Source organism: Lutjanus erythropterus, chromosome 7 (assembly GCF_056507025.1).
Source record: "Lutjanus erythropterus isolate fLutEry1 chromosome 7, fLutEry1.hap2, whole genome shotgun sequence".
NCBI classification, from domain to species: domain Eukaryota; kingdom Metazoa; phylum Chordata; class Actinopteri; order Lutjaniformes; family Lutjanidae; genus Lutjanus; species Lutjanus erythropterus.
The window spans coordinates 10,748,102-10,776,077 of NC_139323.1; the positions used below are offsets into that span (position 1 = coordinate 10,748,102).

The following is a 27,976-nucleotide window of genomic DNA, read 5'->3' on the forward strand; positions in this document are numbered from 1 at the left end:
AACAAATCTTACACACGGAACAAGGAAGTCAGACACCTGTTACTGCTGCCTCATAACTTTCAACCCCTTCTGTAACCTCGATTATTAATAGTGGTACGTTTTATTAACTTTACTTATTTCTTTATCATTATCATTGTGAAATGTTTAGGGAGTAAGTAATTTTAAATGAGTAAATATGAGTAAAAGTGTGTCTAAATGAGAGGAGCTAGTTTAGTTTCAGTCTGAGTAATGTCCCATCGGAGGGACAGATTGACAAGTGCTGCGGTGGCTCACAGTCAAAATGTACCGACATGAGAGTTTCTTTCATGCGATAAATAGTTACCTACACATTCATGCTGATGATGTGTTTTTAATGTGTTGTGAAGACAATCATGTCAGATGCCGAGGAGGAAGCAGCAGCCAGTGAGGAGCAGCAGCATCAGGTCAGCTCTTCTTCCAGCGGCCCGGAGGACACTGTGCCTGCTGCCCGCACTGAGGACACCGAGGAGCGGGCAGCGGAGGGCGGAGCGGCCCCCTCCCCTCAGCACGCTACTAATATCTCTGTGGAGTGTTCTCTGGACCAGTTCAAGCTCAGGAGGTTCTTCGTGTTAAGGGTAAAAACTTTCACATGTTCACTTGTCAACAGGGAACTTGAGCTGCCATGAATGTGTTGGTGAAACAAACAAATTCTGACAGTTTAAGAAATGTCACATCGCATTCCAACTAGTAGCATTAGCTTATTTTAAGCTAGGTCACAAGTTTCAGTTAGTTGTACTTTACTAAATTTGACTAAAATACTGTGCTTTTTTCTTTTTGGCACCTTTATATTTCTACTCCACCACATCTCAGAGGTTAGTCATCTCGCATTTAGCCTAGTTGCTGTTTGTCAGGAACCATGGACAACATTAAACATTGTTAGCTTAGCATTTGATGTGTTGTATCAGAGTTAACTTAATGCTAATTTTCAACCAGTGGTGGAAGAAATACACAGATATTTAAACAAAAGTGCCAATACAGCAATGTGAAGAAACACATTATAAGCAAAAATTCTGCATGAAAAATCCTGCTTACAGGTCCAGTGTGTAAGATTTTAAATATTTATTGTCAGAATACATCAGAAATTGAATGATTGAAAGATTCATTGTCAGACAAGGTGTTTGCAATCTGCAGGCTCACCCTAGATGCCACTAAATCCCACACACTGTTCCTTTAAGTAAAAGTACATCTCTAATAAATGTATTAATTGTAATGTATTAAAGAAAAAGTAGTAGCTTGACTCCTCTGACTTATTATAGGTTAGCTGCAATTTGATTATTAGTTATTAGATAGTTGAACTACCTTATGTACAGTTTTATATTCAGGGAGGCTAGATAATAGTCAGTAGATGATTCATGGCAGCGTATAGAAGAAAAAACAACGTTTTGCTATACAATGACTTCATAACTGCAGTCAATAAGCCATTTTGGCATGAAACAGTAGAGCAAACACAGGTGTTACTAATTATACTAATTCAGGTTTTGTTCCATTCAGCTCAAACAGAGTCAGAGTGTTGCTTTCGTGGCTCATGTTGACTCACCAGAAAGGCTCTGCCACACCAAATGTAGTGGGACATTAATTAGTATCACTGGAAAGACTTATGTTTAGCTCATTATGTCAAATCAATGTGGCTGCTGTGAAAAAGGTCCATACATCTTTTTTGGAGACTAAAATGTAAAACAAGATTGTTGTGACTGTGCTAGAGAGGTGTCGATCAAACGCTACTATATTTGGGCTAGACCAATAAATTTGGCTGATATATTGGCTTTTATTAGTCATTGCACATATATAAATAACTGTTTACACATTGAATAATAGGTAACAATAAGGAAGCCTTGCTATAATATAGTTTGTCCAAAAGAGAGCACTGACAAGGTTCCAGGCCCGCTCAGCGCCAGCCTCAGATTACAGTAAGACTGTCAGGAGCCCTCAGTATGAACTCCTAATCTTTTTAAGTTCTCCAACTTGGCATTGAAATAATAAAACATAAAGTGCAGGGATAGAATCATATAACAACACTTTGAGTTTGGATTGCACTGGAAAAAGAAATGCTCGTAGCTGACTACTTGGATGTGTAGTGTATTATGTATTGAAGCTCTCTCTTGTTTCTTCAAATACCTGAGCTACTCAGATTTATACAGGAAGCTGCACGCTCACTCTCTTCATTTGCAGTCATTTTCATATGCCGAGGAGGCTTCATGTTTTTGTTTATTGTTATTTTGTTTGACACACAGACGCTCTGACATTTTGTTGGAGTACCAGTCCCAGCTGCATATCTGCCTCAAAGATTACCCCTTAAGCTTTCTCTGCACACATTGTGATTGTCACAATGGAAAATTAGAAAGTGACACCCGTGCATTTCTGTCTCCTCAGCCTGGCACTCTGAATCAGGCCATCAAAGACGTCGAAGCTCTGGTGGATAAAGAAGTAGATGGCAGCATTCACAGCGTTTGGCTGATGGCAGAGTGAGTTCGTGATACCATGTTCTGTTACACAGCATTGTGTTCGTGTTGTCGTGCAGTGTAATATGTGCCAAGAGAAAACTTGTATCATTTCTGCAAGCACTTTACTTAACCCCACCACCCACAGTTACCATTTTAAGGAGTATTTACACACTTAATATATTATTTATAAAGCACTATGAGGCCTTTTGAAGTTTTATATATATATATATATGTATATATATATATATATATATATATATATATATATATATATATATATATATATATATATGTATGTATATATATATATATATGTATATATATATATATATATATATATATATATATATATATATATGTATATATGTATATATATGTATTTTTTAATTGATCAACTATTATGTATATAAAGCAGCTGTAAGTCAAGGTCCACTTATGAGGTTTCTTAAAGAGTTTTCAGCCGCATCTCATGACCTTCATCAGCAGATGGTGTGTGCTCATTTGTCATGGAGATTGAAGAAGAAAATAAATAAATACTACTTTAATTTCCAAATAAATGTAACTTATAAACATGATCAATTAGTCATATTTCATGTTCATATAAAAATATGAGAATTTCTTTCATATGATTAATTTTACCACAGACTAGGGCTGAACAATAAATCAAAATTTTATCGGAATCAGAATATGGTCTACTGCAATTTTCAAATCACAATATTTGTTAAAAGCGAAATGTGTGTCAAAATATGATTTTAAATTAAATATTGTGATGCTGCAGAGGTTCTGGCCAACACATCATTCTCTAGACTTCAGACAACATTTTTTTTTAGTACGGATCCCTGAAAAGAAATAACACACCATAATAGTTAATAATTGAGAATAACGATGTAAAAATGATCCTTTCCTCTAATATCACAATGGCAGTATCAGTCAGAATAATTGCAATTAGATATTTCTTTAAAGTCATTCAGCCCTACTGCAGACTGATTTTAGAGCTATAGATGCGTCACAATAGAACAATTTTCTTTTCATTCTCATGATCAGATAAGCTGCTGGTTATTTTATCATCCCAGCGAGCATTTGGTCTACACAGTTTCTTAAAATGGTGAAAAATGCTCATCACATTTTCCAACAGCCCAAGTAAGCCAAATTAAATTGTTTGTTTTGTCCAAAACCCAAAGATACTAGTTTTGAGAAGCTAAAACCAATGAATTTCTTGCGTTTTTGTTAAATAATTTTTATGTAATGAATAGTTTATCAAATTTATGACAAAATTTAATTGACTAACCAAATAATTGACCAGTTGTCATGCACTTTACATGATGTATAATTTCTAGTGAACTGCTTATAAATACTAAATGGTGATGAGGTGGAAAATTAACCTTTTAAGTAGATAAATAAATAAATAGACTTTATTGTCTCAAAGGAAATGTATCTTGGACACATGCAGTAACTGCTGTTAAAAATGCAAAATAAGATATTGCATACATATAATACATATAAAACTGTCACAGAGTGTCACCAGCTCCTGAAAGATAAATGTTTAAATTCACCAGCTCCTTGGTAGTAAATCATTTTTTGTGTCTGAAATCTAATAACTGCTTTCATATTTTACCAGCATGTGGCTGCTGTCTGGTGCTAATTTCCCACCTTGAGTGGTGGAGGTGGTGAAGTAATGTGTTACATAGTTTTTTTTCTCAGAGAAATTCTTCATCTCACAAACAAGCCTGAGAGTCTTCAATTTAAGATATAAAACACAAACAAATAAACAACAAAATAACTTTCCAAAACTGCTTAAGTGGAGTTAGAAGGTTTTTACCTGATAAAGGGATGCAAATGTAAAGGCAGTCTTCAGTATCATGTGTTGCTCATTTATAATCATCATTAACATATATTCTGTATAACTGCAGATAACCTGAGTCGCTGTCTGTCTTTAATTCAACACACAGTGTATATGATGTACTGCAGTACAAGCCCATAGTTAACCCAAATATTAGTGTTATTTTCAAACTAAAAAACTCCAAGAACATCACAAAAGAGTTAACTCACCGTCAGTGATCTAACTGCCTCGAACACAGAGCAAAATGTTGTGACTGCAGGACATTTACCAAGTGCACTCTCAGATGTCAGGTTGTATCACTTCTGCAAAAGCTTTCAGGAAACATTTAAAAGGCTGGCCATGTGAGAATGAATAATACATCCCATTTATGCAGCTCTGTCCAACACACGTTAACGTTTGTCCTACATTGGGCCTGCAGTTCACAACGCTAAAGGAGCCACCGTAAGATTTCTTGCAACAAAAAGAGTGCATTATATGGTAATTCAGTGACAGTGCTGCTGAATCTCCCCAAGGGAGGCCGCTGACTAATGTCACGAAAGCATGAGAAATTCCTCAAATCTGGCTTTGCAGAGGATTGTCACTTGCTTTAGAAAGAGTAAGATGATCTCATTTCATCTATTTTTGTTATTGTGACGGTTCCTCTTTTGGTTTCATTATTTGCTCTTGTTTTTGTGATTTATTTCTCTTATGTGTATGCAGTTGCATTTGTCATAAAGGACTTTATCTGGTAACACTTCATTTGAAGTTGTGCATGAGACTGACATGACATAGTCATATCAACCATGATATAAAAACTGTCCTGACCGTGACAGAATCTATAAATGTTTATAACTGTTGTCATTAAGTGTCATTTGATGATAACCCTAAAATCTTTTAATACATATCTGCATATGGTTGCATGCAGGTTACAGTCTTTGTGGAGAACAACAGAGGCAGAACACATTGTCCAAAATGCAATCTTAGAACCAGCTATCATCAATTTAGCTTTTTAAAAATTCATATGCAAATATGTGTTTGTAGCCAAAATGGGTTTTTCTCGTCATTCTCATGTCTTAAGTTGCAAATTGGAAACAAAGACTGGCACATGGAAGAGGAAGTCTTGGCTTGGACGTCCATTATCTGGATATCCCCTGCTCTACAGTGGAAGCCCAGAAACACTGGCTGTTGCTCTGAGAGGCTAAATCATCATCACACAATAGCTAATGGGTTCAAACATTGCCTAAAGCTAACCCCAACCCTTTGCATTAAAAATGTCATAGAAAAATCTTTATTATAATTCAGCTTCAGTTTAAGCCATAGCCTGTGGGCCAAAACATACTAAAAGGTTCAATATACGTGCATCAACTGAAGCTTCTGTGGCGCTCTGCAGGCTTCAGATTTAAAATTCCAAAACCACAGAACCAGCAATATTTTAGTAAAAGGTTGCTACTCATATGTATGTATTTATTTCTTCACTATTATTATTGTTAATAGTAGTTTATTTCTTTGATAAAATATTGTCCTCTGAAAACCTCACCTTTTTTCAGCTCAGTCTATATGACTAAACAGTGCACAATATTAATGTTTTTGTATTCAGGCAGCAAGATAATTTACATCAGTTTCACTCAGTTTACATCAGTGAGGAAGTTTTAGACCACAGCAGACAGCAAACTGAACACCGACACACACCAAGTAGATGAAGAGCGAGAGACAACGATTGGACACTTCATCAACAAGACAGTTCAAAATAGTATAAGAGTCTGTGCGATGGGCTCTTGGGCATATGGCAATTTGTGGTATGAACAGTACCTGAGCAAAATTGGAGCTGGACGGAACAGGACATAAGGCGAAGCTCCATCCTTTTTAAAAGCTGCTTTGCGCTCCATCCAACCCCTGTCCAGTAGTTGTATTTTGTGTGGATTAAGAAATGGGATGTTTCCCTGTGGACAGAGATAAGCTAGCTACTTTCCCGGGCTTTCACTTTTTATGCTGAGCTAGGCTGATTGGCTGCTGTAGCTTCCTATGAAGATTGACGTGAGAATGTCAATCTTCTCATCTAACTCTTGAAAACTGACTCTTGAAAAGCATTTCCCTAAGTCTCGAACTATTCCTTTGTGTGCCACGAAGTACCCCAGTGTGTCCTGCAGAGGTTTGTCAGTTTAGGTCTCGGTATCGTCTTGCTGACTCGTGCTGTGTTGTTGTCAAGCCGAGCAGTGCAGCAGCGTGTCAAACACCCACAGTCTAATCCTGGATCTCTGCAACACCTCTGTAACATCCAGGACAGCCGTGCTGAGTCAAGGTTAACTCATTTCATTAGCACAGTCAAAGCTCTTCACCCACACCTTTCGCCTGATGCTCTGGCTGTTCAGTGAACTGTCTTTTTTGGCCCATGGCTGCCAGCGGCAATCAAGAGTGTTTCACTTGGAGTTGGCCACATGAACCCGGCTCAGCGGGCTGTGAGCAAGAGAGCCACTCCAAGAGAATCCACGCCACCATGAATTAGTTGTGTGCACAGCACTGTGGGAGACAGTGTGTGTGAGCTGATGCTTTTTATGACTTAGTAAGTAAGATTTTTCAACACTCATTGAGAATATGAAGAGAAAGCAGACTTTAGTTTGTTGCTTTAAAGGTGTTTCTGGTAATTTGATTTTGCGTTTCTTTTTTGTTGGTAAAAATTTAGCAACTTTGAAATGCTTGCATGCATATTGTATGATCTTTGCCAAGGGCATTTTTGGAAATAGTGAGGCTTTTACAGTACATAATTGAGCAGCTTTGCTATACATGTTTTTTGTATTAACTTCAAATAACCTCCTGCAGAATACTAACATCACAACTGCACTTCACACAAAAAGACTCAAAAAACAAAGTTTAAATCCCTCTCTGCTACATTAATTCCCAACATTAAGTGTGGGACCCTTACAAGGAGTCCTGGAGTCACCTCGAAGGGGGTCAGATGGATCAAACATTTCAGTGTTACATATGAAAATATCTTTTTCAGACATGATCTTGGTGTCATTCACTTTCTGTCGTCCTCTGCCAAAATTCCCTCACTGTGCATACAGATAACATTGTTAAAAAGTAGAAGGCCAACTATTTTGTTAATCCATTAATCGATTTGAGTAATATTTTAATAAGATAAAAGTTTAAATTCTCTATGAATATTTTCTGGTTGACAGCAATTTGAGTATTTCTGAGTTGTGGACAAAACAACATTTGTGGAAGTCATTTTAGGCTTTGGGACACACAGATTGACATTTTTCATAATTTTCTGACATTTTGTAGACAAAACAACTAATCGATTAATCGACAAAATGATCAACAAATTGATAGACTATGAAAGTAATTGTTAGTTGCAGCCCTACACCAGTGTGATAATTGACCTATCTTACAATGTGAAAAAACAAAAAAGTGACAAACAAAAGTGAAAAATAAATTATGTATCCGCCTTGTGATTCAGAACAGCTCCAAAATTTAATGGGGACTTTCTTGGCCCATGACACACATTTCCACCAAGTTTCCTGAAAATCAGGCCAGCTGTGTTTCCATAATCCTGCTGACAAAGAGACAAGGGGACAGAGACACGGCACAGAAACATTAGATTCTTGGTGGAGGTAATGAAGCAACTTTGGAAAAGAATTTAGTGAGCCAATACATTCTGTTTGTTTTGAATATAAGATATAGATACCAAGAAATGATTTTCACTGATGGCCTAAACATATTCTCTCTCTCTCTCTCTCTCTCTCTCTCTCTCTCTCTCTCTCTCTCTCTCTCTCTCTCTCTCTCTCTCTCTCTCTCCCTCCCTCCCTCTCTCTCTCTCTCTCTCTCTCTCTCTCTCTCTCTCTCTCTCTCTCTTTCTCTCTCTCTCTCTGGTTGTTTTAGAGTGGATCACTGGAACAATGAAAAAGAGCGTCTTGTCCTCATCACAGACAGCTCTCTGCTGGTCTTCAAGTACGACTTTGTTATGTTCAACTGTGAGCAAGTCCAGAGGATCCCCCTGAACTTTGTGGACCGCATCTGCCATGGAGACTTCAGCTTCCCAAAGCGCTCCCTGCTGGAGTAAGTGATTACATCTTCAAGTTCAAGTAAGGTTGTCAGAAGTATTAATACTTTGCTACTTAGGAAAAAGAATATTGGCCTGAGCTAGTTCAGGCAGTCAGCTTGGGCTGCACTGCAATCACATGTGACACACCCAGTAATACATATCAAACCCACTGTTCCAATGTGGTGGTCTATTTGAACCGCTGAAACCTCCCATCTCTCCCTCTGCCTGTCAATGCCATTGCTGCCCTGCAACAGCGACACTGCCTGCTCATTCAGCCCCACCACCACCCCAGCATCCACCTGCAGACTCCAACAGGGGGTCCAATATATGTGTCCATCACTCCTCTATATCTCTATTTAAACATAATCTCCTAGGAGTGGTGAGGTCGGAGCCTAGACGCCGAACTCTAACTATGTTTTGCTGCAACAAACATTCCTAAACGTGAGTTGTCTTACTGAACTTTACTTTCAACAGTAAACTTGTACCTTCTATCCAAAAAAAAAACCTGCAGCGTCTTGTTACTTGCAAAATGATAATCAGGAAACTTCTGACACTTTAACTAAATATAATATTCATTCATATTTGAAGAATGTGAAAAACAGTGTTGTGTTAGAATTCTTTGGATCTCTGATTTTCACTAAGTTCACTTTTACTTTGCTTTTTGTAGCATTTGGTTAATAATTAATAAAAATGAATAATATTTAAGAAATAAAAACCCTACTTTGAGTATTATTAAGTATTATCCCTAATTAACTGCTCTGTGCTCTAATGTGCTTCATAAAAGCAAAATTTCCTGTTAAAAAATCTTTTTAGCCCACAGTTAACTGCCTAGTCATATTTCTTACTGGTATCTAATTGTTTCGTAACTTATTTTAAGAAATGTATCATACAACACATTCTTAAGTTTTGTGAAAATTTGGAAGACGTAATGAAAAATGCAACATGCAGCCTCTTTAATGAATTTCAAAGACTACGAGAGTATGCATGATTTACTAAAAAGTATCGGCTGTGATTTGAGTTGTCAGTGGAGAAAGAGTGACATGGAGCTGAGGACAGCATCACAAGGCTGTGCAGTGAGGGGGACACATGCTGGGGATCTATGCAGGGAGCAACCGGGGACACGTGGAACAGCAGAGCTGAAACAGGCGTGGCAGAGAGAGAAGAGCATGCGGAGAGTTTTTTCAGGGGTAAGGAGTGCAGAGCTGTCACTTGGAGCTGTTGCTTAACTGATTAGTGGCAAAATTAATGTAGTCCTTTCATCTAAACCTTTTAAAGACGGCTCAGGGGATACCAAACCAACTAAAACTAATTTGATGAATAAAACGTAATGTGCTGTGAAGAGCTTAGAGAGCGCTGCCTTTATTGGAGGCTTTATCTCTGCACATTACGTTAAATTATACATAAAACGCTCGTGAAAGCCACCCGGGAGTCCAACAGTAAAGAGACGGTTTCAAATAAGAAAGACTCGAGCCTCAAACATTTCCTCTTTCTGTCTTCATCTTCACTGCTTCCTCCTTCTTTCTCCTTGTCTTCCTCTCTGTCTCTCCCTCAGGAAGTGTCTTCTTTTCCCGTCTAGGTCATTCTGTCTTATTTTTGGCAGAAACTGATCCACAGAAAAGTTCATGTATATATGAAAATGATTCCTCTGTAGCTCTGTAATAGTGCGCGAAACTTTGTTTCCACATCACAAAATCAATGTGACAGAAAAGTACTAAAAGTCAGGCTGTGAAGATAATCAAACTGCTATGTTTTTGTTCAGTAACACTTAATTTTAAGTCTATTTAACATTTCTAATATATTCAATAGTATATCTATAGTGGAGAGGAGTGGATTTAAACATTTAATAAACAGTTTAAAACCAGACTGACACATTTATAAGAAGCTATAGCTTTGTGGTGCTTGTAGCAAATTGTTTGGCTATTAGAGGCAGTGGACAAAAGATACAAACACAAGACTCACCCTTAAAGTTATTAAAGCAAACTTTGCGAACAGTTGCCTATTTACACATTCAGGGATTACCACCATTTGGATGTTTGGAGTCTTTGAAACCAGTACTCACTTTCCTTTTAGCTCTGCTTTGGTCTCCACTGCCTTTTTTTTTATTTTTTTTTTTTTATTGAAAGCTCTCTGATGACATTTGTGAGACAGCAACAGTGAAGTCAAAGGCGCTAGTACAAAAAACAACAAGCTGAAAGACTCAATAAAACAAGGAATGCACAATATGGATTTCTTTCAGCCATTAACTGATAATTACCTGCTTCTCATGGCCAATACTGATAAAATAACCTGAGGGTAAGAAAGGCTCAATGTAGTGAGCAAAGTTTGAAAGTCTGACATCACTCTTACAACAAACTGACTCTTCAAATTTAGTTTTTGAATTAAAGTACATAAAAAAAAAACACTTAACAAATATACTTTGGCTTTGGCTTTTATAAAACATTTTGCCTGAGAATTTGAATGAAATGTTTTAACATAATCTAAATGTAATCCTGGTAATCTAAATCAAATATTATTATAGACTTTATTTATCAGCACTAATGTAATTATCAGAATGATAAATAAAAATAGAAATGTCCCATTATCAGCCTACATTTATTTACTGTGCATGACTATAATAACTACTATAAAGCTCAATAGGAACAGTGGAGTGATAATTATCTGTGGCCTCATCACTAAGAGTGAAACCTGTCAGATTCAATAAGTCACATGATGCTTTTCAATACAAACATATTGATTGTAGCTACTTTTATGGACTGATGTAACAGCAACAAGTGGAGTGAACAGTGTCAGATGGGGTTTTGAATGTGAAGCCTGTTTTACTGTGTATGTTTGTGTGTGTTTCACATTGAGTTATGTGCTTTGAGTGACATTAGAAGTAAAATCTCCATCCAGACTCACTGGGCTGCAGTTAAGACTTTTCAGAAAATACACAGAAAACATGTTGAAGACGTCTTCAGTTTTCATATATCATAAAGCTAAAACAGTGATGGAATAGAGCAGTTTTTCCTACAATACCAAACACTCACCTAAAGCAAATAAATATAACTACATAAATGTAAAGCATTTCTCCACATCAGTACATCAACATCATGTGGTTTTTTAGCCGTCATGATGACAACACTAGCGTGTTACTCTTGAGGTATTATTGTTCACATTGAGGAGTGTGAGAATACGAGACGTCTGCAGCTGACAGTTGTCATCTGACCACTTGATGTCAGTGTGCACCCTTGGTAGAGACAGTTCAAGGCGGAAGCACGCCACATCACATTTCTTCATCTGATTGATGTTGTCATGGATGAGTCTGCAACTGCTAGTGTGAATCAGTGCTGCTAGAAAGTTCATCCACCGCATGAGCTCCAAGACATTTGACAACTGAACAGCTATGTCAGAAAAACAGGGTTATTCTCAGGCCACATTGAGGAACTGGATTGCATTAAATGTTGCACAATTGTTGCTAAGTACATTACCTACTCTTTTTTGCTTATAGCAACATTGATGGAGATATTTTTATTTCAGCTTACTTTGCAGCATTTTCTTGATTGTAAAATGCCATGAAATCACATCACAGGACACTGTGATCATTTTAGAACTCCAATAATGAGTTGATTAATTGATTAGTTGTGAACTAGTAAACCAATCTGTAAGATTCTTGATAATCGATTAATCATTTTGAATCTTTTCTTTTTAAGAAAACGTATTCACATTCTCTGATTTCAGCTTCTCAAATGTAAATATTTTATGGTTTCTTAAGTCCATAACCCAGTCTTCGAGCTGTGGACAAAACAGGCATGGATATTCAACTTTGATACTTTTATGGCACCAACCAAAAAGGTTCAATACTATCGGGGATAGAAAAACGCCTTGTCACTCGATGCCAAATTTTGATACCTAAGGTGTAAATCTCATCAGCGCCGGTGAGACATTACACACAGCGCATGCTTGTACCGTGATCTAATAATGCTGGTAATTGGCTTTCTAACGTTACACATCACAGAGGCATGCACAAAATAAAACACTACGTTCTTTTTAACCACCAGGTTCTTCTTTTAAATTGAGGCATTGTCCTGTCATGTGTAACGTCATTTTCTTTGTGTTAAAACTAAATGTATCGGTACCACCACAGATCTATTTTTCTTTTTTTTTTTAAATGTCCAGCTCTAAGACCAAAAAAGACATTTGAAGACATCACTTTGGACTTTGGGAAATAGTGATGAACATTTTTCACCATTTTCTGACATTTTATGGACCAAACAACTAATCAATTAATAAAAATACAATGTTTGACGGATTAAATGCCAATAAAAGTCAGTTGCAATCCTAGATAATTTTGATTGGATTTATTCTGTTCTTTGAACCTCGTACTAACCTATGCAACAAGGCTTCTTAAGGATATGAATGTTTTATAATAGACTTAATGGAATTTAACTTACTGAATTGAGACTGAGACTCATGAACGTTTGACCCCTGAGTTCCCAGACCATCAGCCTCAGAACAAAGAATATCAAACTCCCACTGTGGAGCATCTTATTTGGCGTCAGTACGCTCGTCTGTGCTCCATCAGCCTCCCCAAAACCTTGATGATGCCAATAGAAAGTGTTGAGGGAGTGTCAGTATTTTTAGTCCTGATGATTTTGTTTTCATCGCACATTCTCCAGGTGCGGCCATGAAGGAGAAGCACAGTATACTCTGCATCTGTTGGGAAAGATGTGTTTTAAGTGCCTTCTTTCCAAACTGTCTAGACAAACTAATTACCCAGCGCATCATCTACTTTTTTTTATTCCTGTCTGAAAGAGTTGGGTGTGGAGGTTTAAAGAAGCCCCACTAGAGGTTGCTTCAGTAACTGTTGTAAGAAATATATATATTTATGAAGGTTGGAAATAATCCCAGTACTGCATTCCTCTGTTCCTCATCTGATCAGATGGATTTTTTTCAGTGGGAATGATGCTTTATTTAGCCCCCGCCTTCAACTACTTAAAACAGTTTTATTAAGTAGAATTTCTTTCTCACATTGCAGTTGTTCTCCTTGTCTTAGTTCTTTTTAGATCATCCTCCTTTCACTCTGAGGTCTCTCTGACCACACCTACACAAGTTAAAGTAGTCTACACATTCAGACAGCAGAGGGCAGTCAGTACATAGAAGCTATTTAAGATATCATAACCATGATGGATACCTGAACAGATGATTATTTAAATTATTTAGCTGCTGAAATTTGTGCTTAAAATGTGAAGACAGCATGTTCTTCCCTTAGCAAGTGGAAGGATGTGCACATGCATACACCAATTCTCTTTAAATGAGGACTGATACTGATATTTTTATCTCTTAACCAAATCAAACCATGCAAACTTATGACTCACTTAAATCACAACAGAAGGAAGTTGAAGCACAATCCTTTAGTCATTGAAGCTAAACTTTCAGGGGTCACCCTTGATACGCAGTGTTGCTGGAGTTGTCACGTAAATAAATCAGTTGGAAAAATAGGAAGAGGAGTATTTATTATGTTTTGTTCCAAGCTGCACCTTACAGTTTATACAGATCGTGGTATTGTCTCATCTCAATTACTGCTCAGCACTCTGCTGGAAGAAAAAAGTGTCAGTTAAGCTTCTGTTAGTTCAGAATAGAGCGGCGGCACTTTGATAAGATCAAGTATGGAGTAAATGTCAGTAGAGCTCACCTGGCTGACAGTCCAAGACAGGTTATAGAGACACGCCAGTGATTTAATATTGCAAAGGACAGAAAATTATTATTATTACAATTATGAAAAGATTGTGCAGCAGAGGCTGAGATATCTAGACATTTCCTTGCTTGGATTGAACTCCACTGCATCCGACATTTCCCATAATGCAACTCAAATATGTCACTCATTAGACCCCCTGCTTCCTAAATACTTTGAAACCTTATGCCTGCCATTTGTAATCAGAGGTTTCTACTATAAACTTTAAGTTTGGTTGGGGGGTGGGGGGGTAGCACAGTATCTGAGTGGTGTATTCAGTGTCAGTGGGGTGACAGGCCTGCTGCAGATGGGAAGAAACCATTCTTATGGCGTGGCCTGCTGGAGGGGAGGGTAAATGAAGGCTACTGACAGCAATTGTGTGAATATTGAAATGGATCACAGATGAGTAAAATCTGATTAAGGCATTTCATGTCACATTGGAGGAATAATCTGCTATATTGTGTTTTTCGTTTTTTTTTTTTTTTTTACTAAAGTATTTTTATTTTTTCTTTGACTCTCTTTGCTGTGTGTGTGTGTGTGTGTGCAAACTGATATGTATTTTTTCTAAGTTTCACTTTCAAAATGATGTGTTTGTTGAGTTGGGCGCAATGTTCATGTTGTAATGGTGCACAACAATGATGCACCCCTGGAAGAACAGTTACTGCCAAGAAAAAACAAAAGAACAATAAACCACAAACAACCTTATTATTTGGGTGTTACTACAACAGGTTAGAAAGCCTCCCGGGCAGTTTGACAGTGGGGACTGGCATTGCTCAGTGTATGCAAATAGATGAGGAACCTTAAATTTGTTACTTTGATAGCTGCAACAAAAACTTGGTACAGTGAAGATAAAATTTCATGCTCGTTGCTTCCTTGAATGACTCATTCCCGGTAATTTCGACCTCAATTGCACTTTTACAAAAACAGCACATTCACTGCATAAACTGCACAAAATTATTTCAATGAATTTCACAACCGAGCCCTTTATATAACTGTAATGGTTTATCGTCAGATATTGTTTTGCACCTGTAACATGAGTCCTGTTTGAACACTAACCCAAATGAAAAAACACTCAAATCCCTGAAAACAAAGCATAGATCAGGAGCAGAGTCTGCACGCAGGCTGCTCCCAGGGTGAACAGCATAAATTGATAAACACCAATACATGTGTAATGTTTGGAGTGTGGTGTGCTGCTCTACGTTCATGCACCTCAGATCCAGCTCTCAGCTTGTGGACTCGGCTTTTTCAAGGGGGAAATATCTTTGCCAACAGCCTGCAGCTATGATATCACAGCTTTTGCATCATGACATTTACAGCAGCATAACTATATGAGCAGCTTCAACATGAATAATGTGTTGAGGCTTGAATGTTATAGGGAAATGGTGTAGAACAGGTAATTCTTTGTTTATTCCTCTGTTGTTCCATATCCTCTCTTCTTAGTCTTTCTCTCACATGTTGAATGAAATCTTGTTGGATGGATACATGTATGGATGGCTGACAAACCTGCGGGCTCTATTGAGCAATCAGACCAGATTTGTTTGTTCGCTCTGAGACAATGTGGGACACTTGCCATGACAACTGGAGCTGGGCCTGATATTTATCTTTGTGTGTTGACTTATGAGTCCGAAGTGCTTGAAAGCACAGGGAGGAATTTTTAGTCAGTTGCCCTTAAGCTCACAATACAGTGTTTGTCTTATGCATGTGTGTGTTTTGTATAAATGCTGTGGATTACGTAGAACTCCACAGGGAGGGTCAGTAGAGGGTAGATTTCCTCAATTTGGCCTCTGTCTTTCTCCTTTGTTAGCCAGTTTTCTCTTGAAATAACTGTGTCTATGTGAGAAACAGATGAATGTCAAAGGTGTAGCCTGCTTTCACCTTTTCTTTATTTTGTGACTATATGGAAGTTGAGGCTCAGTGAAAGTCCAAACCCCAGCTCTGCCACATAAACACAGTGAAGACTTCCAAGGCCTCTGGCTGGAAAGCCCAGCCCTGCTCTGCCTGTTTGGGCTGGTCCCTCTCCCAGTGATAGCTTACCTGTGGAATTTGCCAAAGCTTTTTTATATCCCCATTTATACCAGGGCAATAGTTGTATGCTCTCACAAAGGGCAATGTGTACAAACGTAAACCCACCATCCCCACTCGCTTTTGCTGAAATATAATCAGTCTTTTAGCCCAGGCTTTGCTTTTGTGCCTAGTTTTTTCTCTTTCTTTCCTCCCCCTTTTCTCCCTGCACAACACTGGCTCTGAAGGAGGCACACAATGTTCAGCAGCAGCAGCATTGTCATTTTGAAAGCACTTGTGTAAACAGGGCAAGATGATTGCATTATGAAGCAGCCCCTCCCTGGGACTGTGACATATCAACAGCTACACTGCTATTGTTTAGCCTCAGGTGTTTAATTCTGTTTGGCAGGAAGCACTCTTGCACAAGATATGTGGTAAAATGTGCACATCAGCATGACAGATCATTAAGGAAATCAGAACACTGTTGGGAAATCGCCTGAATCGAGATTTATTTATCTCCTTTGTTACCTTTTTATGCAGACCAGCAAGTACATTATAGATAAGACTTTTTCCACTGACTTTGACTAAAAGCAGCAGCAGTAGTTACAGCTGTTGACAGAATCACAAAAACAACCACAACAGGTGGTTTGATTGCCATAACAAGCTGCACTTTATGAGCGGTGTTTGCACAATTTTTATGTGTTAAATTATTCAGCAAGTTGCCTCTTGAAAGCTGTCTACACACAGCATTGAGCACTAAATAAACCCAAGTGTTTGCACATCCGCCTATTAGGTGCAGAGGTTACAAAGGCAGCAAGGACGGATTTGTGGTTTTGGTGTCAGAACTACAAAACTACTACCTTATTCTCATTGTTAAAATTGTGTAGCAGGCAAATGACTTGCATATTATAACCTTCCTCAACTATGTACATCAAGGTTAAATGAGAGACTGAACTAAATATTGAAATTACAAGAGAAGAATGGCATAACATGTGTGAAGTACAACACATTACTACAAGTTTAAGGACATGGAGGGAGAATGGATGGAAGAATATAACCCGCTATTTCATTGCACCTAAAATTAAGAGCAAACAAACCGGTTCGCAACAATCATGCTGGATGTTATATCTGAATAGAGAGGCAAACCACATACACATTTTTGATGCATTGAGAGGCATTGATAATCATTTTTTAATTGCATCATAGCCCTCTTATTTTGGAAAAATATATGTGCTATAATTAAGACATTCTGGGATATCCAATACCAAAGGAGTGCAAAGTTATGTATCTTGGTAATATAAATGACTATGTCATAGATAGTGATAGGTATTTAACCAAGATATTATTGATAACAAGCAAGAAGGTGACAGCAAGAAATTGGTACAAGACAGATTCCCCTACCACAGAGCACTGGTTACAAATCATGAGAGAGATTCATAACATGGACAAAATGATCTCTTTGCTCATACTTGGAGAAAATGTCTTCATTTGTTAATGGAAGAAATTAATGATTTATGACGAACTGGAAAATGTACATGAACATGGCTTTTTGTTTTCTTTAATGTGTTTTTTTTTCCTGTGGAAAAAGTCAGAAGTTGACATGCCCAACGCCTGGGGTTGAATTATCAAGCAAAAACTCAATAAACATTAAAGTTAGGAGGAAAAAAATGCACATGGCCTAAGGAAATGGTGCAATCTTATTGAATCGGTGTTTATATGTGGGTGTTGTGTGGGCATTTCTTTTTTTTCCAGCCAATGTGTTAGCGTCTTCCATGGAAAAGAGGAAAGGCCATCTTGGAAAAACGCATCAAATATGATCAATCATGTTGTCAAAATGCTTAAATTCAACTGCTTGTATGTTTTACCAAACATGCAAAAGTATCAATTATTTCCACCTGACTTTTTCTACCTTTTGTAGGATAATTAAGCTATTGTAACACTAATCTTTGTGTTGTTCTACTAGTGTAATTATGTCCCATTGAAGAGTCAAACCTGCCAGTGCAGGTTTTTCTAGCTACTGTTTTGAATCAGGGTTTATCCTGGAGTTGTTTACCTGCTTTAACTGTAATGATCCGCCGGCTACATAGAGAAAGGGATGGTAATGTAGGTCAAAATGCCTGAACTCTACCATGAAATGATTCCACATTAGGTTTTCTTACAATTATCCTGAATTCACAAAGATTTTTTAAGCTGGTGTGTTTAATTGTATGTAATCCAAATATTCAGCCTAATAGAAAGAATATTAATGTAGCATTAGAGTACAGACTTCTAAGGATGCCTGAAGAAGGTCCCTGACCAAAAGATTGCCTTTATAAATTAATATTTTACATATCATCATTATACAGTGAGTCCAACAAGCCTGTATTTAGTAATACAATGAGTATGATGGCTGTAGGCAAAATACTTTTTTATGTATGTATGTTGTGTTGTAGAAGTATTGTTTTGTAAATGATTTTCATCATTAATCAATTAATCTTTTGGTCTGTAAAAATGTCAGAAAAAGGTGAAAAATGTCTGTAACAATCTCACAGTACCCAAACTGACTGACGCAACACCTTTTACGCACCTTTTACACATCAAAGTTCTTAGGGAGTACTACTGTGTATGTTAAAGGAGTGGTTTAAAGTCTCCTGTGGCTGCTGAGGGAGTGGTGGGGAGTTTTATAAATTAACTTGAGTGATGTCACTTGAGTCACCATCGGTTGGGTCTGAAGACGACAAGTTTGAAAAAGACAAAATTCTGGGTGTGAAGAAGTGAGTTTAGCAGTCCCCCGTAGTCCGCTCTCCATCTCTGCATGAGGCCCATGGCTTAAGACTGCAGTAGCTGCTACTAGCATAACACTCTTCAACTGAACTGTCTGCTGTTGTATTGCATTGTGGGTAATGTAGGCACCAGGTTTTGGTGAGGAGGAAGAATGTGTGGAATGCAAAGGATGCTCTGCTGCATCTCTCCATCACGAGTCCAACAACATTGAACAACATTTTATAACATCTTTTATCAATTGGTATTTATAGTAGTGTGTCCATTTTTCTTATATGTGAATCCAACAATGTTTTAGGAGTGCAGTGCAAACTTGGTTGATCCTTTAAGTTTACTCAAGACAAAGAAAAGCAGCAGATCCTCTCGAGTGACAAGCTGGAATTAGCCAATTTTTGATGTTTTCTGCTTGAGAAATATCTGAAATAGTTAATAGATTATCAAAATAATAAGGGAAGGAATCTCATGGCACCTCATGATTTGATTAAAATTGAATTCAGAGAGCTACAATGCGATTATAAAATGATTATTGATGCCTCTCAATGCATGCATCAAAATTTTGGATTTCTTTATAAAATGTAGTTTTTCTCACTGTGGAACGGCTTACTTCTTTTAAAACATAACATATTTGTAATGCCCCATATTTAGTTTGACACAACTTGCATAGAGCTTGGCTTCTGTCCTTTTTCTCTTCAACTTCATAGAAGCCAAATGCTTCCATGTGCTTGCTTTTAAGCCAGGAGGTGCTGGTTGGATTGTATCCATCTGTTGCTCACGCTCAGCCGTCTTCACCAAAACTCAAGAGGTAGCCCAGTGTAGAGCATAAACACGGCATGACGTGTTTACGTCGGTTACGTTTCCCCATCCAACTGGTTCAGGAACATAGAGCCTGCTCTTACAAAATTGTGACAAAGAATCATAACATAGAGAACTTTGTTTTAAATTTCTAAATGTTAACTTTTCTGCATCGATTCACAATCTTTCAAGAGAGAATTTTTTCCCACCTCTACAAAATACTGACAAAAATTGTCTCTGAAGAGACTTCTGCTGAAGATTAGAAGCACCAAGTTTTTGCATGGTTCAAATCATCACTAAGTGTGGTTGCGGTATACTGTACAATAATTTGTGAACTTTGGTTATAACCAAGACCTCTGTTTAGACTCTGTTTTCTGTTGCATTTTCATCCAGCTTTCTTTGGACATTCTGCAGGAAGGTTTGCCTAAAAAGAGATGCAGAGGAGGGTGGTTTGAACTCTCTGTGACCCTGTACCTTTTGAACAGTAAAGACACCATATCCCCCAGATATTACACTCTTAGATGTATGAGAGCCCCAGATCACTTTTGATGGACAAACAGTAAATAGAGAATTGTAAGAATCTTCACGGCATGTAGATCAACACCAGCATCATTTCAAAGGTGGGATCTGCGAGTGTTTGGAGGTCTGTTTGCTCTCAGTCTTCTGAGGTTTCAGTGGGCTGAAGAGAGATATGACCCCAGGGCATTTTCATTAAAACCTATGGTATTTACTTTAAAATGACTAAAGTCAGAACAGCAGAAGAAAGAGAATATGATGAACACACTGTAGATTACCTCTAAGCCAGGTAAACATGAGATTGCCCCCACAGTCATTAAGTATTTGCCCCAGGGACAGATTAATGCCATTTCTTCATGTCAGAAGGAAGCTATACATTTTAATTTGTGAACACAGTAACTGTTGAGTACATCAAGGTAGAGAGCACTAAGAGTGAGGTTTTGGGGGGAAATGTGAATTTTAGGTTTTCGGGCGCACAACATGTTTTAGTACCTTTATTTAATGACGTTTTGGGAGTCTTTAATACAGACTCAGTTTTCTCTCAGATACATAAAATAGTGCAGTAGTATTGCAACCAGGTGTCATGGGTTCCTGGATAAGGAAACAATAAATGGGACAGTCACTTCTAACTTCTACAAGCAACCAGGTAGCTTTACAACAATACAACAGATCGAAATCTACATTTTTGAAAAAAGAAGTCACAGAAGCTGAAATTCTTAATAATTTACACTTGTTGTTGTTGTTTATTCAGAGATCTTAGCCTGCATGTACCAGATGAAGTTGGGGCTATTCACAAGGTTAATAGTTTTGCATACATCTGATTATATCACCCCAGTAAATTAATTAATTTATTAACAAGTAACCACTATTTTTTCCTCATGTCACAAAACTAAATTTCTTGAAAACTGGTTCAGAATCAAGCGAGTTACAGTCAGTTTTGGAGTGAAGTCTTCATCTCTCAAAACACTTTGTATTTCTTTACTAGCAGACCTTGAATGCTCCAATATGGCGACCGCACACAGGCACAGTCAAGATGGTAGTGACAATCACAAAAACAGGCATTTATCAGGGCCCAACAATAATTGCTCACTTGCCTGCTGCAAGTAAAATGCTATGTCAGGCTAGTAAATTAGCGACTAACTTGCCTGACAAATATGGAGATTTCTCGCTTTTCTCCATTGATTATTATATTAAACTGAATACATTTGGTGTTTGGACTGAAACAACAAGACATTTCACTGGCATGGACATTTTTCACTATTTTCTGACATTTTATAGACATTGCAGTCCTAGATCAAACATGACAATTAAATTTAGTCTCAATTTCTTTGATAACTGATAATGGATAAGCAAAATTGTGCAGAGCAAAGTACCAATTTACTTCAGGCAACAAGATTTCTGTCCCATTGGCCCTGTTTATTCATATTCTATTGTGTCTAATTTTAGCGGATCATAACGCATTGGGTTTGGAATTTATCTGCAGATGCACCACTTTAAGCTGAGACAAAACTTTTCTTTGGATGTCAGTTTTTGAATGATGTCAAAGGCTAAAATGTGTCCTGCACCAGACTAAGTAAGCCTTGTTTTCAGCTGAGTTTTTAAGGTTTTTGAAAAATCACTGCAATCATGAGAAGTCCTTGAGCACACAGTCATAAATGTGCACAAAAATATTAGGCTGATGGGTCCAGTAGTATGAAAGACTAGCTGCGGACACACTCACAAACACACACACACACAACCAAATGCATGATCTCTTTGAGGGTTGCGATAATTAACAAGACGTCAGCTCATTAAAATTAGCATTTTTCAATAACAGCTGGAGGAAAAAATAACACATTCTAGCTTTAACTAAGTTCAGCTTTAGCTAAGCCTGGCCACGGCAACCTTCCTAGCTAGCTCTCTTGTTTTGGCTCTGTGACAGAGAATATGAAGTGAGAGACACAGTGTTGTGGTCCACAGATTATCACATCATAGTGTTGTTAGTGCAGCCTGAGTAGCAATAGGAAGCCAGAATGCAGTTACTATACAGCCATGGTGCAGTCTTTGCAGTTTGTTTTGTCTTTTTAGCATCATTATTACTTTACCTGAGTGATGCCTGGGATAAAAGCCATAGGTGAAAACAATCTTATGCCACATAATTGTCATTTCTAACTGACAGCCTATAAGTTGTTGTTATTCTGAATGTGGCCAGAGGCAAAGAAAGCATTTATATTCAGTGTTTTATGTTTGATTTTCAATGGAAAACAAACCAAGCGCTTTTTTGTAGAAAGCAGCAAGTAATGTTATTGATCTTGTGACAACATGAACTGTGGAACCTGAAGTTTTGTCACACGGTTGAGTCAAATGTGTCACTGACAGAGAGGCACTTTGTCATCTTGTGTTCCTCTGTCTCTCTGTGTGTTTAGGAGACAGGGGGAGGGGGTGCGAGTCTTCTGGGACCGGCTGAGAGAGCCCTCCTTCACCTCCAGGTGGAACCCCTTTGCCACCGACTTCCCCTTCATCACCTTCACCTACCATCCTGTGAGGAACATCAGTGACACTTTCACCGCTCTCTGCGATGTAAGTGGATCAATCAGTCGTAACAGTATGGCAGCGTTTAAAGGCTCAGTTCACCCAAATTTCTTACTTACCTTTAGGTTGCAAGATTAATTGTATAAAAAAAGTTATACATCTATCTGTTTTCTAAATTCCTCACCCTGACCCAACACACAAGTGCATACTCACATGGAGCAGGTGAGAGAAAGGCGAAAAGAGAAACGTGACCAAGATAGGTGACGGTGCTTGAGTTACTGACCACTTGTTATTGTAAATGCAATAAAAGCTGCCCAACAAGAGTAATTTTTTAATGTAACCTACCTAATACGAAATATAGACAGATGTTGATACCAAACCAGTTGAGCCAAAGCTTGCCAGCTTAAAAAATTATCAGGCAAGTCCATTTTAAAACTCCCTGTGTGTACAGCTTTCAGTATTTATATAACTTCTAACTGAATCTCTGTGGTTTAAAGTTTAATTTCTTTCCTGCGTCACTCTTGCACTTACAGGTATATATCCTATATCACTGTTTCCTGTTCACTTTCAGCTGATAGGAGACATCTTAAGTTACTCTTGATGAAGACACGCCACTTTCTGATTTTGCTGCTTCAAAATTAAAGCTTTTAAATTAAATTAAATGTCCCCGTTTTACAGCCGTTTGGCTCAAGACAAGTGCGCCATTTATAGTTCAGTGTACGGTTTACTTATTCTAAAGCTGTAACTTCTATTTTTATGTTCAGCAGCATTTAAGTTAATCACTTTTAAATGTTCTAAAGTAAGAAAGAAAAAGAGACTTGAGGCACTTTTTAGTTACAAGAAACTTTTAGGTTAAGTCCATGGCTATCCTTAGACTTGGGCCATGAGTTAACCCTGGGATAACTTAGCCCCTTTTCACGCACACATTGTTAACTCAGGGTTAAGCTAAGCCCAGGGCTATACGGTTCACACTGCCTCTGTACACCCTGACAGGTGTTTTCCATTAACCTGGCTGATTCCCTTCTTCTAATCTTTTAGTCCTGTTTCACACTGGCTCCTTTTTGCCCTGGGTTTAGTTGATTTTCAGGGCATAACCCTACAAACTCGGGGAGCTGGGCCAGCAAGCCCTAGGCTAAAGTCTGGGTTAGCCCACTTTGGAACGTGCCAGGATTGTGTGTGTGAAACCTCTTTTAGCCTAGGTTAACAGCTCCCTTAGCCTGGGGCTAACTGCTCTCCTAACCTGTGGCTGAATGCAGTGTGAAAAGCCCTTAAGAATGTGATAAATGTTTCTGCTGAAAAAATAAGACAGAATCATTAACTCCATCCTTAGTGGAGAAAAATTGAGTTTTACATTTTAGCAAGCCCCACTTACCCTTAGTGGTGCTGAGCCATGCAAATAGTTGTGGTTTTATTTGCTGACACTTAAAAATATGTCTGCCACAAACTCAGTGCAATTAGGGTTAAAGGAATTTAATTTTAGGTTCTCGCAAGATTGTGAAAACTTAAAAAAATAAATAAAAAATTCCATGAGAAATATCCCTGCTTCTCAGTGGAATCTGTCCACAGTGTTCACAGGGACTCTTTCCAGTGAAAATTGGCACAAGCTGAAACAGCTGCAGATGAAAGCTTGTGATTAGGGTGAACTTACCTTTTTTCATTTGTCAGAATGTGGCTGTTGAAATATTTGATTCAATTAGATTTAGTTTGATGACTAATAATCCAGGTGGAGGTGTGTCCATTGAGAGTCATGGAGACGCTTAACTATTATTACTTTTAAAGAAAACAACAGTGAGGTGAGATTCATCATGTGGTCAAATGAGTCACCACACAGAAAAGCCTTACTGGAATTAGGCATCAGATATCCTTCATGTGTGACCTGTCATTTACAACAGAGTAAAAAACTCGTGACTGACACATGAGACTGCCCAGTTATCAGATATGAAGTTTAAAACCAGCATTCAAACTACATTTCAGTTTTAGGCTCAAGCTACTTGTCCTGACAAAGTTGCATCTCACAACCAAAACAAATAAAATATTACATGTTTGCAAACTTATACAGGTATTTCAACATAACCAAGATGTTATATGAGCAATTACCACTGACGACTCAGCATGAGGGCAAGAGAAGAATGGAGCAATCTGTACTATGTAATAAAATTTCAACAGTGTCACACATGTTTTGCAATATTTCAAGCATGTCATACATGCTGTTACTGCTATCACACAGAGTAAGAGAAAGGCTGTAATTATACACACTTCAGTGACTGCACACAAATGTAGACTGAGGCTGACACACTCAAACAGGTGTGCAAAGACCTGGAAGAACATCTACAAAGAATGCCATGTAATCATAGTCTTAATTATGATATGACACTGAAATGTGCCTTAAGAAAATCCTCACTGCAGAGGGTTCAGTGATTACTGCAGATGGGGGATTTAGATTTGACCCCTGAACTCTGCTTCTTTACCATAAAGCTATGATTTATGGCCTGCAGTGTTGATCAGGATCCTTAGCCAGGTGACTTCAAAGATAATCAAGCGAAATATTATGTGATATAGAGAAATGAACTAGTGTCAAACAAAAATTATTTGATAAGATTTCTAGGAACTAGAACAAAAAGCATGTCACAAAAAAAAAATGATCTTAAAACTAGTAAAACCACTTGATAAAACTGAAAACTTCTGCAATTTGATTTAAAAATGTAGAATCTGGTCAAATTTTTGGAGAAACAGTACACCCTCTCTCCTGATTTGTGTTTTGGCCTATTTTAAAATCTGTGTTTGTTTCACTGGTCTAATTTATTTTTATGGTTATAAGGTGCTGTTAGGTTGTTTTATGGTGCTGCTCAGCTCTACCATATTTTTCTGCATCTCAGTGTTATTGTGTCCTTTCCAGGAGGGGATTTTTATTCTCAATGAGACATCGCTGGTTAAGGCTATAACATTTCTGCATTCAAATGTTTAACAATGACTAGACCTATGTTATTTTGTTGAGTTGTGTACTAACATTATCCCCAGTGTTTCCAACCATGTTCATACCCAGAGAAATTTGCTCAAGTTACGGTGCATTTCCTACTACCTGCTAGTGACTGTAATTTCTGACCAAACAGATTGGATACATCGGGCACATCAATGAGTGCAGAAGGAAGTCTGCAAACGATTAAACACAACATGAATAAAACCTAGATTTTCATCAACAATGGTGGTTATTTAATGCTGAAAAACTCCCATGATTCCACGCTACTCCTTTTAGATATTGTGCATATCAACAAATGTTTAATTTCATTGTTGCAAATAAGCTAAATCCTCTGAAAATAAGGTTAACTCATCTTTGTTCATTTTTTTTTAACACCAAACATCATGTTACTACTATGAGTGTAGTATTCTGCTCTATATAAGTCCACATATTTAGATATACTATAGTTTTTTGTATTGAAGACTTAAGCAATCCAACAAATCATTAAAATGTCTTACCTAAGATTGTCAAGATTGATCTGATTCTTCAAGCAAGATTCTTGTCAGCTCAGGCAGAAAGACAGATTAAATATCAAAGTAAGAAAAATCAGGGCCAGTTAATATGGAATCATATTGGTGACAAAAAGAATTGAGAGAACACAAAACAAATTCTGAGTGGTACTCAATCTTTCTCTTGATTTTCTGCGGTGGTTTTAGCTTCTAATTGCTTGCCAGCCGTTTTCGACTAGAAAGCTGCAACAGGACACACCCACATGTGGACGTCAGGGTCAAGTCTTAGTCTGCCCAAAGAAAGAGGTCAGCTTTTGAATAAATTGCGGCTCTGTAAGGAGTGAGAAGGAACCATAATATGAACATGCTTTGATTTACATACTTTATGCCCATGTGCCTTATCGTTAAGCCTACAACTATTTGTGCCGTAGATTAAAATTCCAGTGATCCAACTGATTCCACTCACCAGGGGCAGCACTGTGTTCAAACAATCAGTGAACCTCATTATAAATTATTTTCTTATAATGTTTGAATAATTTTCCCTGTTCAAATTATTCCTAAACATGGAAAAGGAAGAAACAAGAAAACCCTCAGAAAATTCACAATGAAGATATATATTTACATTGTGTATATATATATAGTAACTCATTTTAAATTAGTTTTACTCTCACAATTCCTCAGCTATAATGGCTCAAAAAAGGCAAGAAATCAAAGAGCTGTAAATAGGAGATGTGTTTTCTAATATATTTCTAATCCTCCCTCCCTGTCCACAGATCCATAACTTTCGCGAGCAGCTCTATGATGCAGCGCAGAAAGTCCACGCCTTGAAGCCAGTTCCTGGGAAGGCCAATGGTGTCCTGGTTCTTAATCAGAACCTTCAAATCGATGCTTACGTGGGCCTTATGTCTTTCCTCGGCAACCAGAACAAACTGGGATACTGCATGGCTCGAGGAAATATTGGTTTCTAACTCTTGTGTGTTTTCTAATAGTTTTGTTGTTATTCAAATTGCATGCTATAATTTAAGTCTTGAATTCATGTCAACGAGTTTGTTTACAGAGAGTTCATTGAAATTCTACAAGGGTTAACAAAAGATTTTTCCATGTTCAGGTTGTATCACATTGAAGCCTGGATTCTCAGGATGTTCTGTATGAGGTTTAAACAACTGTGTGTTCTCCCCCACTGCTTATTACCAGTGTGTGGTGTCTGAGTACACAGAAATATCCACATTTCAACACCACTCTTCACTGGATGACGGATCCCCGCTGCTCTCAAGGAGCTTTGTATTTGCTCCTCAGTGATATGGTAATTCAACTCTTTCGCAATGGGACTCCTTTCTTCCTCCCCCGGTGTCTCTGTTAAAAGCTCATTCCCATACCATCCTGCCCCTCAGAGATTCACTGGAGCATGGGGGCACATTTGTCAGTTTAGTTTTATCATTGGTAGTGTATTTTTACAGTGCATACAGTGGTGGAATTTCCCAATGATTTGTGTTTACTGGCAACAAAATATAAGCTGAAATATTTTACTCTCTTTTCCTTTTTACTGGTATAAAACATGCAGATTTTTCATGCAGATTCCTGTGCACTGTTTTTGTTCATGGTGCTATTAGTGAATTATCATACCAAAACCTTGTCCACACTAAGAATTAATCTTTGCAACATGTGATGTTGTTGCGCTCATTGTAGAATAGTAATACTATCATATATTTATACTATACTTAGCATATAATGAAAGCAATGATTTGAATTGATTTAGTGACACTGGTGGTTACTATTGGTATTATCAAGTGAAGTTTAATACTACAGGAAACGCTTGTTGGACAGCTACTTTGACAGAAATCTGTTTATAGTGCAGCCAAACAAACTCACATTGTTGTAATAAAGAAGTTGATCAATAATGA

General features: G+C 37.8%; 1 protein-coding gene across 2 annotated transcripts; it reads left to right on the forward strand.

Moving 5' to 3' along the window:
- Positions 1-27,976, forward strand: tprg1 (tumor protein p63 regulated 1). Of its 2 annotated transcripts, XM_084722152.1 has the most exons (7): positions 1-93; positions 366-593; positions 2,389-2,480; positions 8,158-8,334; positions 22,505-22,658; positions 26,849-27,048; positions 27,184-27,976. In XM_084722152.1, the coding sequence occupies exons 2-6, from the start codon at positions 372-374 to the stop codon at positions 27,041-27,043; spliced, it is 840 nt and encodes a 279-aa protein (XP_084578278.1). In that variant the 5' UTR covers positions 1-93; positions 366-371; the 3' UTR covers positions 27,044-27,048; positions 27,184-27,976. The 2 variants fall into 2 exon arrangements, with proteins under 2 accessions (XP_084578278.1, XP_084578277.1); XM_084722151.1 differs by having other exon boundaries at positions 26,849-27,976.